The sequence below is a fragment of the Muscardinus avellanarius genome (assembly GCF_963383645.1).
Source record: "Muscardinus avellanarius genome assembly, chromosome: 4".
Classification (NCBI taxonomy): Eukaryota; Metazoa; Chordata; class Mammalia; order Rodentia; family Gliridae; genus Muscardinus; species Muscardinus avellanarius.
Genome location: NC_137789.1, coordinates 105309452 through 105328527, shown reverse-complemented (window position 1 = coordinate 105328527; position 19076 = coordinate 105309452). Strand labels below are relative to the sequence as shown.

General features: G+C 36.7%; 1 protein-coding gene across 6 annotated transcripts in view; it reads right to left on the bottom strand.

The window, feature by feature from the left end:
* MAPK8 (mitogen-activated protein kinase 8) overlaps window positions 1–19076 on the bottom strand; it is a gene marked incomplete at its 3' end in the record, with an annotated part of 42519 nt that overhangs the window by 14752 nt on the left and 8691 nt on the right. For 2 of the 6 annotated variants that reach the window (XM_080694073.1, XM_080694076.1), the window contains exons 5-6: window positions 3921–4086; window positions 951–1022 (exon numbers count right to left, since the gene is read on the bottom strand). In XM_080694073.1, coding sequence (XP_080550199.1) covers window positions 951–1022; window positions 3921–4086 — 238 coding nt within the window. Of the gene's footprint in view, window positions 1–524; window positions 597–950; window positions 1023–3920; window positions 4087–19076 lie in introns of all 6 variants that reach the window. The other 4 variants (XM_080694074.1, XM_080694075.1, XM_080694077.1 and 1 more) reach the window with 2 other exon arrangements.

Below are 19076 nucleotides of genomic sequence, written 5' to 3'. Positions count from 1 at the left end.
AAACAGATAAAAGTATGAATCCTAATCATTACCATATACAAATACTAATGCTGAATTTCTCATGTAAAACAATCAGTATATTATGATGAGTAATGAGACAACAATCAAGACACAAAACACACAGAACATTAACAAAAAGGAGATAAGAGGACAAAACAAAAGGATGGCCAGCAGCAACAGACAATTCCAAAATCATATTAAGTACTAAGTATTTTTAGACTTACTCAAGTGTCTAATTATTAGAATTTTTTTAACACAAGCCATGATTTTTTATTTAGGTTAGATAAATCAACTCAAAGCCAGCAAGTAACTGGAAAATTACACTTGAGCACTTTTTAGAATTAACATATGAAACGAATAATGAGGAAAAGAAAAGTCTATGTCAAATAGCAGGTGGTATTTTGAGAGTAATTTAGCAATACTTGATATTAGGGAGAGATAAAATACATTATACCTGACCAAGCTGAAGTACTGCCATACATTTTGACCTTTAGAAACTAATCTTAGGCCAAATATAAGGATACGATCTGTACCTGGGAACAAAACACCACCTTTGATCATTTCTCCCATGATGCACCCAACTGACCAAATGTCAACTGAAAACAAAATGCAATGACATTAACATAAAGATTTTGTTTAAAATAAAAGAAAATATATAAACATTAAAAAAACACACACACCATGTATACTTTAAAATCATAAAAAGCAGTGTAAAATAAAAATGAATGACAATGAATGTGCTCTGACTACCAGCAGAGACTGTATGTCCTACTGCCAGATGCAGCCTACAAATATTTCAGCATCTTATCTCAATTTTTTGAACTACAATAGCCACAAACATTGTTAAAAAAAAAACCTGTATGTATGAATGTAGCATGTTCATTTTTATTGAGGAACATAAAGAAGTTTGTCACCTAACTAATTAATCTGCTGCAGTAGCACAAGGATACAGTCCCTTCCTGGAAAGAGGATTTTGTGGCAAACCATTTCTCCCATAATGCACCCCACAGACCATAAATCCACTATATGTTTGCAGCACAAAAGAAGGAAAAGCAAAGCAAAAAGTCATTAAAACCAAAGAAGCATAATATGACTGCATTATATAAAAACTGCAAAACATCACAAAAAGAAAAAAGTGATTTTAATTTCAGCTAATGAAATAATTTAAAAGACAAAATATTTTCCAAAAAGCCTTGGTTCACAAAATAAAACATAAGGTATGGCATTTAAACTACATATCTGATTTTAAAGTGAGAGCTATGCACAGAAATTGTATACATTTTAAAAACTTGTACATTCTGTAACTGATAATTTACTTATAAAATATAAAATAGAACCAAACACAAACCAAACTTTATAACTAAGGCTAAAACATATATAAAGTAGTCAAGTTATAAAATAATATATACTATTTTGAGATTCAACTGTGCATTATACTCTCTCTTTAAGTTAAATAAAAGAAAAAAAGCATGGACAGAATAATTTAGCATATTAAAATACTTAACAGAATGTTTCTATGAGTAATTACAATAAAAAGTTAAATCTCAAGTGCTTCAGAAATTTTCAAACTGGAGTTCATAAATTTACATAATTAAGAGATGCTGTAATTATTATTCTGAATTAAGAATCAATTATTTTCTTGGCAACATCAATCTATGCTTACCCTGCTATCTCAAAAGAAACAAGTGTATAAAGAGAAGGCAGTGAGCAACTAGAAAACTCAGTAAAGAGAAGTACATTTCATGTTTCTTTAATGTTGTTTTTTTTTAATTCATAAAACCAAACTGCTTTGGATTTAAGAAGTTGGTTGTAGCTGGATATTGTGGCTATGAAAGTTCCTATTATCTCAAAGTGTCTCCTAGTAGACTTATTTACTCTTACCACCTTGAAGCAGGAACCTTACTCAATGCTGAAAACAAGCTACTACACAGAAAAATAGGCAATTTTAGGATCTCTACCTGTGTATTAGAACAACCAGACACCTAACATTTTATAATTTGTGTTTAAATATCAGACACACACACAAAAAGCAGGTGCTTGCAGTTTAATAGGAACAGAGGGGAAGAATCCGCAATTTAAAAGGAAAAGACTTAGAATCCCGGATTTGGGTACTAAAGTTTGAAGCTCCAAATCATTTAAGAGCAGAAGAGGAAAAGGATAAGCCTAGACTTGAGATACATACCCTGTCCCATGTTGTATGATTTAGAAAATTTAAATCTTTATTTTTTAGTACATTCCTATAAGGAGACTATTCTCTGAAGAGCATTAGGAGTTAAGCTGATAGTAATTTTTTGGAAATCCTGCAGAACTAAAATTTCCCTAAAATTTCATATTAAAATGCATGTCATCTTTTTTATATTTACATTCTGATTTAACTTTCAAGGATAAAATTTTAGAGAAACGTTAATATTCATAAACCAGTTTAACAGAGAACATTTTCCCCCCTAGGGTTTTAATTTCTGGCAAAAATCTACTGAAATAAACTTCTACAGACTTCATAGAAAATGGCAAACATTAAATATGCTGGGAACCTGCAGAAAAACTTAAGTTTTAAACAAAGAAAAGATTCTGAAAGCTATTAATATAAAAGAAGATACTATGTGGGTCAGTGAAAAAACCAAAATTATATATATGGATTACATAAAACCAGCTTTAAAAGGATTTAATTGTTTACTATTAGGTAGCTTAAAATAAATTTGATTATCCTACCTTTCCAAAATGATCAGAAGTAGCTTACAATAAAAGATAAAGTTGTTAAAACAAGTGTTTGTGTGAAAGTGTCCTTATAAGTGTCATCAATGTAGTTATCATGAGTAAGTAGTACATCTGACTCAGTTTTCCAGGGGCACGGGTAGGGATGTAATACAATGATCTACATAATTCTTAGGGAGAGTATATCAATTCTTTATATGATAGCGTTTTTCGGTGCTAACTTCTAGTAAAGAGCTATCCAAGATCATATTTATATTACATGGACAAATTATACTATATTTCTGACAATAACAGAATGTTTCTGTTGATTTCACTGCAAATGCAAAAGCAATCTTCTTCATGCTGGTCACTGAAGTATCAACTCCCAAACAAAATCTTCAAGTTTTAGAAAGCAAGTAAGAAAACAGAATAGAATATTTACTTAAAAAAGATTGATAGTCATTGTTTAAAATATTTATTTTTAATGAGCTCAAAAAAGGAAATTAAGCTAAACTAATTTCAATGGTCTCTCTCATAAAAAGAAATCTGGAAGGTTGATTTGATAGTTGTCTGATTCAAAGTAAATTGTTTCAGTTTCTCTTGCTAGAGAACTTCTAGGTCTTTGAAATTCTAAGGAGTATTCTGGATAAAGTTACAACACTTAAAATGTTAGTTTAATTTACTAGCCACACATTATACTATACGCCGTTTCCTTAAGACTAGACACAGAGTTTTCACAAAATATCACCATTTCCTCCAAGGTTACCTTGATTATCCATAAGCATTGCAGAATGATTATATGGTACTCAAAACTTGTACTGTTACTGCTGTTAACTTAAGATTTCCAGTGCTGTATCACTAATGTAAACTGGGATCACTACTAAGATTAAATAAACTATCAGGTACACTATAGACTTCCTTGTATATAGAAGTATATGCTCATTTTCAAGTTACAGAGGCAAACAGAGGACATATATTTCTGTTTTCAAGTGCCAAAACAATGAACTCTCTAGCTAGGGGTAGTATGGATGGGTATGTAATAGCATTTAAGTAAATGAGGCCCCATGTTTTTCCAAACATTTATGATAAAACTTGTACTTTTGAATTTTTGATACACATTCCAGGGATATACCTTTAATTTCATGCACTTTAACTCAAATATTTACAGAAGAAATCTAATGAACAGAAGAAACTGAGAAAAGAACTTTAAATAGAAAGTATGTGCTGACCGTTTTCCTTGTAGCCCATGCCTAGGATGACCTCGGGTGCTCTGTAGTAGCGAGTCACTACATAAGGCGTCATCATAAAACTTGTTCCTGCAGTCCTAGCCAGTCCAAAGTCAAGAATCTTCAAAGTGCAGTCTGATTTTACTACTATATTACTGGGCTTTAAGTCCTTCAAAAAGTAAAAATAAGAAATAATTGCTAAGTATATACAAAGACTTTACAGTTCACAATTAAGTTATCATTTGTAGAACAATTCATGTAATTGTTCATTTTTCTTACTATGGTCCCGCTGAACAGATTCATCATGAACAAGCAAAACTGAGAAGTTGAGCTTATGGCATTTTAAAATCTATGAACATAGTCAGTTATTAGAGAATTTAGTAATGTTTTCTTTCATGGCAATTATTATTAGCTACAGATTTTTGAACAAATAGTCTAAGAGATTTGGAAAGGCATCTTAAGGCTCAAGTAAGAACTGCAATAGGAAAAGAAAGAGTTGTAAATTAGCATTTATACTCATTTGTACACTAAGCAAAATTTTAACCCAATTTGTTCCATCATCCCAGATGTGGAAGACCTATAAAAACTTAAACCAAGCAACAAAGATGTGTGTGTGTGTGTGTGTGTGTGTGTGTGTGTGTGTGTGTGTTCGTCTTGCACTGGGGATAAAACCCAGGGGCTTTCTAGCCTCTGCGCTACAACTCCAGCCTTATTTTATTTTTTATTTTGAAATAGGGTCTTATTAAGCTGTTGAGACTGTCCTCAACCTGCAACTCAACTATCTCAGATTCCAAATACTGGGATTATAGGTGTATGCTACCATGCTTGGCTAACTTTAAAATAATTATCTTTTTAGAGGTCTATTCTTTTGAGAAAAATAATAGGTGAAAGATAAGAGCATTAGAAATATTTTAAGCTGGGTGTGGTGGTAGACACTTGTAATCCCAGTATGTGGAAGGCTGTGGCCAGCCTCAGAAACTTAGTGAGACTCTGTTTCAAAATAAAAAATAAAATAGGGCTGAGAGTGTAGCTAGGAGGTAGAATGCCACTGAGTTCAATCTCTAGTAACACATACACATTTTAATTTATTGTGAAAATGGCACAAACTTCATGCAAAAGACTAAACATATTTATGTGTTTATGTAAAGTAATATAAAAATGCATTCATGAAAGCATTTTCTAGAACTAGGCTGTCATTTTATTTCAAGAAATGAACTGCATTTCAAGTTATCATTGGTAGAAAAATAGCTGTCTTATATACAGGCCACAGGAACAATGTATATTGCATAGTGACATGTAGCGTACTGCCTGGCTGGGTGAAAATTGCAACCTTCTACTGATAATCCCTGGGTGTTCCACCATTATCTGGGTAGTTCCTATAATCCTGTGGTGGTACTGGGTTTCCTGGAAACCCTTCTACCTCCAGGCTACACTCCCAGGCCTATTTTATACTTTTTTGTTTGGAAACAGGTTCTCTGAAGCCAGCGCAGCTGGCTCTGAACCTGCACGATCCTCCTGTCTCCACCTCCCAAACACAGGGATTACAAGCGTGTGCCACCATGCACAGCTCTCTTCTATTTTTTGGACTTTTAGGGAAAATAAAGCAAAACTAAAGAAAATTTCTTAATGTAATAAAATTTAGCTCATAGACTTTTTGGGGTCTGTAGGAAACTCTAGGATAGAGTTCATGTAAAAAGTTTATTGGGGGGTAAAAGAAGTAAAAATGGACAGTGAGAAACTGAATTGGATGCAATCCCAGTGATTCAACTGCACATTATCCCAGTAGCAACATGACCTCTGTGGTTGAGGCCAGCACACCTAGAGAGATTTACTGAACACTGGGAGAGTTAGAATTTTAGCCTGAACCAGGGATCTGAGCAGGCATCACAGAACCTACTGTGGGTCATCCCTTGAGCAACTTGTCCCCACTTTCTCTGCACAATAAGTTCTAGAAACTGCTCCTTCCAGACTTTTGATTGGTCTCTTATCCTGGGACAGCTTCTAAGACTTTTAAATGTGATACACTGTAGACCCCACTTTTGCAGCTGGTCTTGAGGCCACAAATGGTACTCACCTCTCTGTTCTACTACTCATTCTAGATTTACCTCATCTTCTGTCATTCTGTGATTATTTACTTGGTAAAAACAACTTGACCTTTCATTCCTTAGGGGTTCAGTGCAAATCATAGCTGGGGGTGGGTTTCTGCATAGTCACTCAGAGACCCAAGCTGAACAAAGCTCCCCCATCGTATTGCTGTTGTTCCCTGTATCAGCAGAAAAGAATGCTCAGTGGTGTACACTGGCTTCTCTGTTAGGGCACAGGGTGACAAACAGCACTTCTGCTCAGAGTCCTTGGGCAGAGCTGGCCCTAAGGACCTGCTTAATGTGAAGAGGACTGGACAGTGTAGGGGAGCAGCAGTGAGCTCGTTTCTGTTATAGCCTTCCACTCTGGATGTCAGCATTCATTTGCTCTCTTTTTTCCATACCTCCTTCATGGTAGGAGTCCTATTCCATCTATGTGTTCAGCACCAAGCAATCCATGATAACATCTACATTAGATCAGATATTGTTCCTTTTGGTTCACAGACATAGGAAGTGGAGTAAACAAATTAATCTGGCTGTCCCTATTCCTCTCCCCCCAAAATGCCCTAAAAAGAATAGTTTGAACAGGGACAGGGTAACCACAATAAATCATCTCATTGGGAAACTGAAAAATGCAGTCATCAGTTAGCTGCAGTGGCAATTCTGGTCACTGTGAGGATCCTTGCTCTGGGGTTAGCAAAGAGTCCTTTAGTATCCCCGTGTCTCTCTGTATTACCCTGTCTGCTGTTCTGTGTGATATTTGGCTGTCCCCTAAAGGAGGGTCTTCCTTTTCTTTCATCCTCCTTGAATTGAGTAGTATAGGATGCATTCTCTCCTTGGGGACTGCTCAGCTTTCTTAACTTGCTTCCACCTACAGAAGATTTTAAAGCAGTCTTCCACAACTTTGCCACTATTGACACTCTAGCTGAATGTTCTTTTGAGGGGCTTTCTTGTACCTCTTAAAATGGTGGGAATTTCGGAGCATTCCTGGCCTTCACTAGATGCCAGTGGCTCTTCTCACTTGTAACAATAAAAAAATGCCTCCTGACATCACCACATGTTGCTTGGGAGAGAAACTGTTGTGAACTGTGAATGACAGTCACAGTCAGAACAGACATAGACTTAGGGGGGGTTTTTTGTACATGACAGCAAACTCTCAGAAACTTAAGAGGTCTTAAATCTTTTTGGTTGTCCTTTTCAAAGTCTATATGTCAGCTCATAGACCCTATAATAAGTTTACTTTAGGAGAACCTGGGTCCACCATTAAGCTTTCAGGTATATGTTGGAGGTGGACTGAGGTAATTTCATCAGTTAAAATATTTTACAAAGGCTAGAGATGTGGCAGTGAGCTTGCCTAGCCTGCACAAAGCCTTGGGTTTGATTCCCAGTGCTGTTAAAAACAAACAAACAAACAAACAAACAAAAGAATTTGGAAGATTTATTCTCTAAAAATTTTGGAGAGGAAGAAGGTGACCGAGTAAAGTAGCTTCTACGAGTAAAACTGACAATCTCCATAGCGGCAAAAATAATGTCTTTCAGAGTCAGAAAATGCTATCAACAGAGAAATAAAAGCTATAAATACAAGAGACAGAAAAAAAAGAAAACTAGAACAACCAGAGAAGCAGAAAAGAAACTGGCCTGCTGTGGTGGCGGCCGCCGCGCCTATTTCATCTTGCCTCACAGACCTAGACTCCAGGGAGGAAAAGCAAAGGAGCTGAAGCGACCAGGTGCAGTCCAGTTGGATGTAATTCATCAGTTCTTTCAGCGCGAAGACGAGCTAATATTTTCAGCGGCCAAGCCCATCACGGTCTCCAGGGTTTCAGAGTTGAGCTCAAAACCAGAGGTGAGATATACCAGACTCACGGCTGAGGGCGTGGTAGAGATGCCATATTGCCATCAGCAGTGGTGAATTCACCACACCCACAAAAGCTCCAGCGGAACCACCAGCCCAGCACCATTACAATCGTAAGTTAAATTGCGTCCCCTACAGGAGAAATCCCAGCACTGCACCATCAGGGACTCAACCAGCTTTGATAAACTCCCTGGGTCTGAGATCTAGCAGTTCAAGGCAGTGCAGGAGTAGGGGTGGGAGAAATTACTACACCCTAGTCGCAGTCCCCTGAATGAAAGCCCCAAGCCCAGCGGCCTCAGAGTCTGGTGCAGCTGCAACAAACTCCCTGGGTCTGAGACTTTGTGATACATCTCAGGGAAGGAGCAGTGACAGTGGAAATTACATCCCCCAGAGATCCAGAGCACAATAAGTAAAGTCGTGGTAAACTGGAGAAGAAACCAGAAAAGGTGGGAGTGGGATCTGTGTTGATCATATCAGAAGCTCAGACACACTCAGGCTTAGATCAGTGAAAAGTGTAGGGGGGATTTTACGCTTAACTCTAAACCCAGTGAGTAGGTTTGTCGAGAACCCCACACATCCCAATTGTGGGGAACAGGGAAAAGTCATACTAGCCCAGCCCTAGCTGTGTAGAACTGAGACTCCTACATTGAGTTTGGTCTCAGAGACATATGCTCTGATGAAGAGATGAAAAAGGAGATAATACTACTGACAGTGTAGAAATCCAGAGGATTATCAGAAACTACTTTGAAAAACCATACTCCAACAAAATGGAAAATCTGGAGGAAATCGACAACTTCCTATATAAATATAACCTTCCAAAACTGAGTCAAGAGGATATAGAACACTTAAACCAACCAATAACAATCAAAAAGATTGAAGCAGCAATAAAGAGCCTACCATCAAAGAAAAGCCCAGGACCAGATGGTTTCCCAAGTGAATTTTATAAAACCTTTATAGAAGAGCTAATACCAATACTCCTCAATCTATTTCGTGAAATAGAAAAAAAGCAGAACTCTCCCAAATACATTCTATGAAGCCAACATCACATTAATACCAAAAACCAAATAAAGACAGTTCAAGGAAGGAGAACTATAGGCCTATATCTCTGATGAATTTGGATGTAAAACTGCTAAACAAAATACTAGCAACACGCATTCAAGAACACATAAGAAAATCATGCATAATGACCAGGTAGGGTTCATCCCAGGGATGCAAGGCTGGTTCAACATACGAAAATCAATCCATGTAATACATCATATAAACAGAACCAAAGACAAAAAAAAAAAAAAATCACATGATCATTTCAATAGATGCTGAAAAGGCATTTGATAAAATTCAACATCCATTTATGATAAAGGCACTGCAACGAATTGGAATAGAAGGAACATATCGCAACATCACGAAGGCAATCTACAATAAGCCCACAGCCAACATCATACTAAATGGGGAAAACTTCAAAAATTCCCCCTAAAAACAGGAACAAGACAAGGATATCCATTATCACCACTTCTCTTAAATATAATACTTGAGACTCTAGAAAGAGCAATAAGGCAAGAAAAGGAAATCAAAGGAGTACAAATAGGGAAAGAAGAACTCAAACTTTCACTATTTGCAGATAACATGATACTACATTTAAAAATCCAACCAATTCAACCAAAAAGCTTATAGAACTGATCAACAAATTCAGCAAAGTGTCTGGATACAAAATCAATCTTAAAAAATCAGAAGCTTTTCTCTACATCAACCATAAATCCACTGAAAAAGATATTCAGAAAACACTTCTATTCAGGGTCACCCACAAAAAAAACCCAAAATACTTAGGAATAAACTAAACCAAGGGGGTAAAAGGTATCTACAAAGAAACTTATAAAACATTGAAAAAAGAAATCAAAGAAGATCGTAGAAGATGGAAATGTCTGCCATGTTCATGGATAGGCAGAATAAATATCATTAAAATGGCCATCCTTCCAAAAGTGATCTACAGATACAATGCAATGCTCATTAAACTAGCAAGATCATTACTCATAGAATAAGAAAAATCAGTCCTTAAATTTATTTGGAATAACAAAAAGCCCAGAATAGCCAAAGTAGTTCTCAGCAACAAAAACAATGCAGGAGGAATCATAATACCTGACTTTAAACTATAATCATAATACCTGACTTTAAACTATACTACAAAGCCATTGTAATAAAAACAGCATGGTATTGGCAAAAAAAAAAAAAGAAAAAGAAAAAAAAGAAAAAAGAAAACCAAACAGATACCTAGACCAATGGAGCAGAATAAAGACCCAGAAACAAGTCCACACACTTTCAGCCAATTGATTTTTGACAAAGGGGCCAAAAACATACACTGGAAAAAAGATAGCATGTTCAACAAATGATATTGGCAAAACTGGTTAACCATATGCAGAAAATTGGAAATTAATCCCACTTTCTCACCCTGCACAAGAGTCAATTCAAGATGGATGAAAGACTTGGAAATCAAACAAGAGACCTTGAAGCTCCTGGAAGAGGGCATAGGTCCAACACTGCAACACACAGGCACAGATAAACACTTTCTCAACAATACTCCAAAGGCACAACAAACTAAAAGGTGAATCAATATGTGGGATTGCATAAAACTGAAGAGCTTCTGTTCAGCAAAGGAAACTGTCAAGAACCTCAATCGAGAGCCAACAGAATGGGAAAAGATTTTTGCCACTTACCCCTCTGATAGAGGACTAATATCTAGAATATACACAGAACTCAAGAAACTCAACACTAAAAAAAAAAATCATCCAATCAAAAAATGGGCAAGAGAACTAAATAGACACTTCACAAAAGAAGAAATTCAAATGGCCAATAAATGCATGAAAAAACACTCAACATCATTGGCAATCAGAGAGATGCAAATCAAAACTACCCTGAGATTTCACCTAACTCCAAATAGAATGGCAATCATGCAAAACACAAACAACAACAAATGCTGGCAAGGATGTGGAGAAGTGGGAACTCTAAAACATTGTTGGTGGGATTGCAAATTAGTGAAACCACTTTGGAAAACAGTATGGAGAATCCTCAGAAAAATGGGAACAAATCTACCATTCGATTCAGTAATACCACTTCTGGGTATCTACCCAAAAGAAAGGAAACCAAACTACCGAATTAATGCATGTGTATCTATGTTCATAGCTGTACAATTTGCCATTGCCAAACTATGGAACCAGGCAAGATGTCCATCAACAGATGAATGGATTACAAAATTGTAGGATATGTACACAATGGAATTTTACTCAGCCATTAAAAAAAAATACAATTGCGGTATTTTCAGGAAAATGGATGGATCTTGAGGACATTATGCTAAGCAAGATTAGTCAGTCACAAAAAGTAAGGAATCAGATACTTTCCCTAATATGTGAAAGCTAGAGTGAAAGGGATCATAGGAGAACTCCAAGGGAAAAAGAAGATCCTATAGAGGAGCAAATAAGGCAACCTAACTGTGGGGATAAGAGGGGGTGAGAGGGAAACTCTTTAAAGTGCATGATATACTTAATCATATCGAAGCCAACCACTAAACCAAGCATGGGAGGGAGCGACGGAGAGGGAGTGAGGTGGGGACTGGGTGGGGGCTTGGTGGGTAATGTGTACATCTATGTCTACACAAGTTTTTTTTTTTTTTTACTCCATTATGATGTATACAGTGCACTAATAAAAATTTTTAAAAATTAAAAAGAATAAAAAAATAAAAATAAAAAATAAAAAGCTTTCAGAATGACTATGGGAAAATGATGCAGAGAGACAAACGTAAGATATCAGTGGCTTAACTTTTCTCATTTGCTCAGGGGTTTGTAACGTTGGCTGTGTGGCCTTGCTCCAGATCATGGGTCAGGTTCAGGTTTAAGCACAATGAAGAAGTGCCTCCTAAGGACATTCTTTTTCCATGGTTGAAGACAGAAGCAGGAGCCACACTAAATCACATTCACAATTTCTTTTCAGGTCTGATGAGCATCACATTCTCTCACAAGTCATGTGTTTGAGCCCACCAAAGGATGAAGACAGGCAGGAATATTTGCTAAGCATTTGCCATACTTTTATTGAGGGGTCTAGTAGCAGTTAGCTTTTCTGGTATGGTAAGATCCTAAAATTCTAGACCCTGTTCCCTTTCATTTCAGCTTTTTAAGTGGCCAATTCTTTCATGTGTAGCCAGTAGCCACTAATACACACAACTCAAGTTTTGCTTACCAGTTTCTTCTAGAGCAGAGGCAGCAAGTGTTTTTCGACGAAAGCCAGAGAGTAAACATCTTAGGCTTTGTACATGATACATTCTCCACCATTTAACACTTTCTTTATAAAAGCAAGCAGGCTTCAATTCCCCAAACTCTGTTCCTACAGCTTCAGTCATTATGCAAGTGTTGTGCAGGGGACAGTCTCCTTAAATGTTTGGATAATTCTGATTGCCTTTTCCTTTGATAATAGTTTCCCTGCTGTTCAGCTATTAAGACAGGATTCTGTATTGTTATACAGGATGAGCATGTATTACTAGAAATGCTTGGAATCAGGACTGCTTTCACAATTTAAGGTTTTTTAGATTTGGGATACTTGCACAGCTTTTACCAGTTAGTTGACTATCCCTATTCTAAAAATCTAAAATGCTCCAAATTCTAAAACTTTTTGAACATCATGTCAGCACTCAGATTTAAAATAATGAAGTGTTTTAGATTTTCAGATTAGGGATTTTCAACTGTGTAACACCCCACTGCTGGCAACAGTTTCAGTGGTAATAGACCAGGATTTGCTGAAAAGTAACACATTTTGAACTCTCTGTAGCCTAACACAACTCAGTCCATTTGCCTTACTAAATATTCAGTGAAGATCCTGGTGGGAAGGGGGCTCTCCTCTATAAAGATGCTCAGTGGCTTAGGCTGCTCTCTGCAATCTTACCAATCACCAAAGCAAGGAAGAGATTGTGCAACAGCTCTTTTCCAGAGTCTTTGCTCCTACTCACATTTTATTGGCCAGGAGTACTTCTGTGGCCTTGCCTAGCTGAGGCTAGAAGAACTGAGGAGACGATGGAATGTTAAGTTAGTTCTATTGCCTCTGCCACAAATTCACATAAATTTCAAGTTATCCCTCTCTATATAATTAGCAATGTTATTAACATCTGTTATTAACATTGATATAAAGGATGAATTTCAGTTAATATTTTTGAGGCATTTTGGCTCTTTATTTTTTTCTTAATAAAAAACCTGTCTTAAAAAAGACTGAAGAACTGGGCAGGGTAGTGCACACTTGATAATCCCAGTACTTGGAAGGCTGAGACAGGAGGACTGCGGGTTCATGGCCAGCCTCAGTAACTTAGTAAGGCCCTCTGCAACTTAGTGAGACCTTGTTTCAAAATAAATAAAATGGGGCTGGGGGTGCAGCTCAGAAGTAGAACAACCCTTTGTTCTGTCCCCAGTACCACAAAAAAAAAAAAAAAAAAAAAACATTTGAATTTACTCTTTTTTCCAAAATTGTTTGAGGTTAGAATCTTATTTCTGTACTAGAATGTATTTGTATGAAAAGTCAGTAATTTTCAACTATTACAAACAGACACTGAAGAAGCATCAGAGCTTCTGTTTATTTTTATTCTTGAACAAGTATTGCTTTACTAAAATACTATCTTTAGGAAATAGAAGCAAGCCGGGCATGGTGACGCATGCTTATAATCCCAGCATTTGGGAGGCTGAGACCGGAGGATCGCAGTTCACGAACAGCCTCAGCTACTTAGTGAGGCACTCCGTAATTTAGTGAAACCCTGTTTCAAAAATATCTTTCTTATCTTTCTGTATTTAATTTTGTAAAACAATCATATCTTCCAAAATATGTTAAGGCCCATATACATGCTTTTCTGGATAAAGACATGACAAAAGTAATCTTTGTCTTTCAGGCTAGGTTTCTATTTTTCCTTTTGTTTTCATCACTAGTGTTTAATATATGTTCTGTTCATTGGTACAGGTAATGCAATGTATTTGTGTTGTGGATCTATGCTTTCATTCTTTGGTTCATAGTAAGTTTCATCAAGGCTAACAGGCAAAGTATGCTGAACAGGAAACCATGTGTGTTTATGGTACTGCATTCCTTCTACTAGGCATAGCTCGTATTTCCTTCTGGTTGGGGTCAGGTAGACAGTTCACAGACATTACTTAGAATGAGGGACCCTGATAATTGTAACTCCATTTTGTTAAAAGGCTCCATTTTATAGCTGCCCTCTAACTGACCCCATGTTACTGGAAAAACCACAAACAGCTCCTGAAATGTACTGCCCTAGGCAGGGGCCAATCAATTTGCACCAAATCACCCCTGCTTAGAAATCGCCCAATAATGTGATTGCTAAGTTGGAATTCCCCCACCCCTATCCGAACCACAGTAAAAGCTTTGTCTAACAGTTGCATGAGGCTCTTGGTACAGATCCACTGGTACGGATCCGCTGCATCAGAGAGGTCTGAGAGTCCGACCGTAAGCCCAAATAAAGGCTCTCTGGTTTTGCATATGGGGACAGTCTCCTAGTGGTCTTTGGGGACTTCTTGAACTGGGCATTATATAGTAGTGTCAACAACAAGTAATATTATGTATGGATTGGTGGCCTCAAGATAATAGTGTCCTTCCTACCTCTTCAGCCAGACAAAAATTTTGTGAGCAAAAATTTTTAAATTTAAATTGGGAAGTCAGGGATGGAAACATCGATAATGACTACTTTGGAAGAACTGAGTGTTTGCCAATTTGAAAGGTCAAGTAACATATATCAGGATTGGCAAAGTGGCCCATTGTTGATGTGTAATATGTATATAAAGCTTATTGTTAGTTTAAAATGAGATTTTAAACCCATTAGGTTTCATGTTTTCAATTCTGAAATATTTCAATGACACAGGTGAATTATGGTAGGTTGGAAATTTTACTATCAGTAAGAACAAAATTATAGATCATCACTAAGAAAAATAGTATTGCTTAAATATAAGCTGTACTGTAAATAAGACATTGGGCACACATTACATAATATAAGAAGCAGTGATTTTCATGATCTGTTTGGCAATGTTTTTTGGTGGTACTGGGTGGAACCCAGGGGCTTTTCTACCTTCAAGCTATACTCCCAGACCTATTTTATACTTTATTTGGAAACAGGGTCTCACTAAGTTGCTGACAGCCTCACTAAGTAGCTGAGGCTAGCTTTGAATCTGTGTGATCCTGTTTCAGCCTCCCAAGCACTGGGATTACAAGTGTGTGTCACCATGCCCGGCTTTTGGCGATTGTTTTTAATTTGTAAAGGAAAAATACACATAAGATTATTTCAATTGTTGTAAAAATGCGTTTGACAATTTCTAACATCCTTTCATGATAAAAATAGAAATAGAAAGATATAAGGTGAAGAATTAATCTTTCGTAAAGGGACATCTGGCCTTTGCTCAAATATATATAATCTCTAAGTCCCTGGAATGTCCTGCTTAATAGAACTGTCTCTGTTTGTATGGGGACTTTGTCCATGGTACAGTTTAACATGATTTATGATGGGGGCTTTGGGACTCCTCTGGAGGAAATGGAGACTAAAGGAATTAGCATGACTCAGGAACAGTTGGAGAGCAGAGGTCAAAGACATGTAAGCAATACATGATAGAGATCAAATAAGAATTCTGGGCATCAAAGGACTAGCTAAGTTTCCCTAGATGACAATACTCTGTGTATGGTCATACTTTGTGGTTAGAGAACAACTAAAAGCTCCATGTTTGGACCTCTTCCAGTTTTTGCCCCTTGTCTCTCTTCCTTTGGCTAGTTCTAATTGGTATCTTTTTGCTATAGTAAAAGTAATTTTAAGGACAGCACTCTGGGAAGTCCTGTAGGTTATTCTAGTGCATTATCAATGGGAATTTGTGGAGACCACTGATTTTGTAGCCAGGTGGTATAAAGTAAGAATGGTCCTAGAGACCCCTGAACTTGTGCTGGTATATGAATTAAAGATAGTATTGTGTGGTATATATCTTCCAACTACACAATGCCAATAACTTCAGTACAGAAGAGAACTTCTGCAATCAGAAAAAGACCATAGCTAACATCATTCTTAATGGTTGCTATGGTTTGGACATAGTTTGAGTGTGTCTCCCATGAGTTCATGTGCTGAAAGCTTGGTTGCCAGTAAGAGGTATGGCTTTATACAAGATCATTAAGTCATCAGGGCACCGTCCTTGGAAGGGATTAATGCTAATCTTGTGGGGTGGGCTAGCTCTTTTGAGACTGGGTTGTTATAAAGCAAAGTTATCCTGGATACATGGCCTCTTGTGCACAGAAAGTTCAGTTCTCTCTCTGTTTCTGTTCCACTTTGTGATACAACCACAGAGGCCCTCAATGAAGGCCGGAGATAAGGCCACCTGATCTTGGCCATTCAGCATTCAAAACTGACCTAAGTAAGCCTCTTTTAAGTTTTAAAGATAAGGTGCAGACGACAGTATCTTATATAGAAAATCATTTAAAAAATCTACTAAAAAGCTATTATAGTTAATACATTTTGCAGAGTTGCAAGATATAAACCCAGCACACAAAAATCAGCTATGTTTCTATATAATAGCAATGAACAATCTGAAAAGTAATAATACAATTTCATTTATAATACCTTCCCAAAGCTTGAGAGTATACTAAAAAGGGGTAAGATATATACACTGAAACTCATAAAACATTGCTAAAAGAAATTAAAGACCTACGTCACGGACTGAATTGTGTCCCCCTCTAAATTCTTACGTTGAAATCCTAGCCCCAATATTCACTGTATTTGGAGACAGGTTCCTATGGATGGAGGTAATTAAGGTTGAAACAAGGTAACAAGGGTCAACCCTAGTCCATATGAACTGAAATAGAGACATCTGAACATTTTAAAGCCACTACACACAGAGAAAAGGCCTGTGAAGACACAACAAAATGGTGGCTATGAGTCAAGAAGAGAGCTCACCGGAGATCAATTTTCTTGGAACTCAGATCATGGACTTCTAGACTTCAGAACTGTGGGAAAATAAATGTCTATTGTTTTAAGGTACACAATCTGTATTATTGTATTATGTCAGCCCAAGCAGATTAATACAACTTCAGAAAATGTAAGGGCATCCTAAGTTCACATATTGGAATACTAAATTTTGTTAAGATGACAAAACTACCAAAGCAATGATCAACAAGTAACAAAATCCTTAATAAAATTCCAATGGCCTTGTCTGTAGAAAAGGAAAACAGAAAAAAACTCAAATTCACTTGCAATTAAAAGACATTTAAACTGATACTGAAAAGAGTAAAATTGGAGGATTCCTACTTTCCAATTTCAAAACTTAAAAGCTACAGTAATCAAAAAAACATGGTACTGGTATATGGACAGAAACAAAACCCAATACAATAGAAATGAGAGTCCAGAAATAAAACTGTGTCTATGGCCAACTGGTTTTTAACAAGGATGATTCATTGGGGGAGAAAATAGTTTCTTTAATAAATGGGGATAGGCTGGGTGTGGTGGTGCATGCTTGTAATCCCAACATTTGGGAGGCTGAGACAGGAGGATCGTGGTTCACGGCCAGCCTCAACTACTTAGTGAAACCCTGTTTCAAAATAAAGAATAAAAAAATAGGGCTGGGGGTGTAGCTTGGAGGTAGAAGGCCCCTAAGTTCCATCCCTAGTACCAAAACATATATTACATACATACACACATACATACATACATACATACATACATACATACATAAATGGGCTGGGGATGTAGCTCAGAGGTAGAATGCCCCTGGATTCAATCCCCAATACCGCAAAGTAAATAAATAAATAAATAAATAGGGATGAAACAACTGAATTTCTACATGCAGAGAAATGAAGTTGATCCCTTACCTTACACCATATATAAAAATGAAGAGCTAAAACTATAAAATTGTCATAAAGCCTGGCATGGTGGCACACACTTGTAATCCCAGCATTTGGGAGGCTGAGACAGGAGGATCATGGTTCATGGACAGCCTCAGCTACTTAGTGAGGCCGTTTGCAACTCAGTGAGACCCTGTTTCAAAATAAAGACTAAAAAATAGGGCTGGGGGTGTAGCTCAGAGGTAAAATATTCCTGGGTTCAATCCCCAGTACCACAAAAAATAAATTAATTAAATTAAAAAGAACAACTTATCATAAAAAAATAAGGTGAATTCTTATGACCTTCAATTTGACAATGGATTTTTTTACATACAACACCAAAAGCACATGCAACAAAAGAAAAAAGTCAAACTTTATAAAAGTGAAGATGGCAGTCATGGTGGCCCCCGCGCTTGGGAGGCAGAGACAGGAGGATCGCGCAGGTTCGAAGTTAGCCACGCTGGCTTAAGAGACCCTGTTTAAAAATATAAAATAGATCTGGGAGTGTAGCCTGGAGGTAGAAGGGCTTCCAGGAACCCCAATATCACATACAAAAAAAGTGAAGACAACTATGGAATGGGAGAAAACAAAAGTTATATATGATAAAGATCTACTTAATGGAATATACACAAAAATAGCACTTCATCTCATTAGGATGGCTAGATTTAACAAGTTAGATAATAAATACTAGTAAGTTTGTGGAGAAACTGGGAAGGTAAAATGGTAAAAGCTATTTTGAAAAAGTTTAATAGTTCCTCTCAAAAGTTAACCATAGAATTTCCACATGACCACTTTGATTTCTATAGTATATTCTTAAGGAATTCTACTTTTAAGGTATATACCCAGAAGAACTATAACCAGATATTCAAACAAATACTTGTATATAAGTTTTCACAGCAGCACTCCTTAAAGCCAAAAGCTGGAAATAACCCAAGTGACCATTAATGTATGAATGAATAAGTTAGATGTGGTATATAAAATACTATTCAGTCATAAAAAGGAAGAATGATACATGTTACAACATGGGCAAATCTTAAAAATATTATGTTTCTTGAAAGAAGTCTAACACAAAAGGTCATAAACCATATGATTCCATTTATATGAAATAATTGGAAAAGTCCATAGACACAGAAAGCAAGTTAGTATGAGGCCAGGGGCTGGGGAGAAAGAAATGAAGAGTGACTGCTTAAGGTAAATAGTGTTTTCTTTTGAAGTGATAAAAGTATTTTAGGATATAGGTGGTGGTGTTTACACAACACTGTATATGGACTAAAACCCACTGAATTATACACTTTAAGATGATTAACTTTGTTATATGAACTTCAGCTCAAATAAAAAAGAGTGTGATTT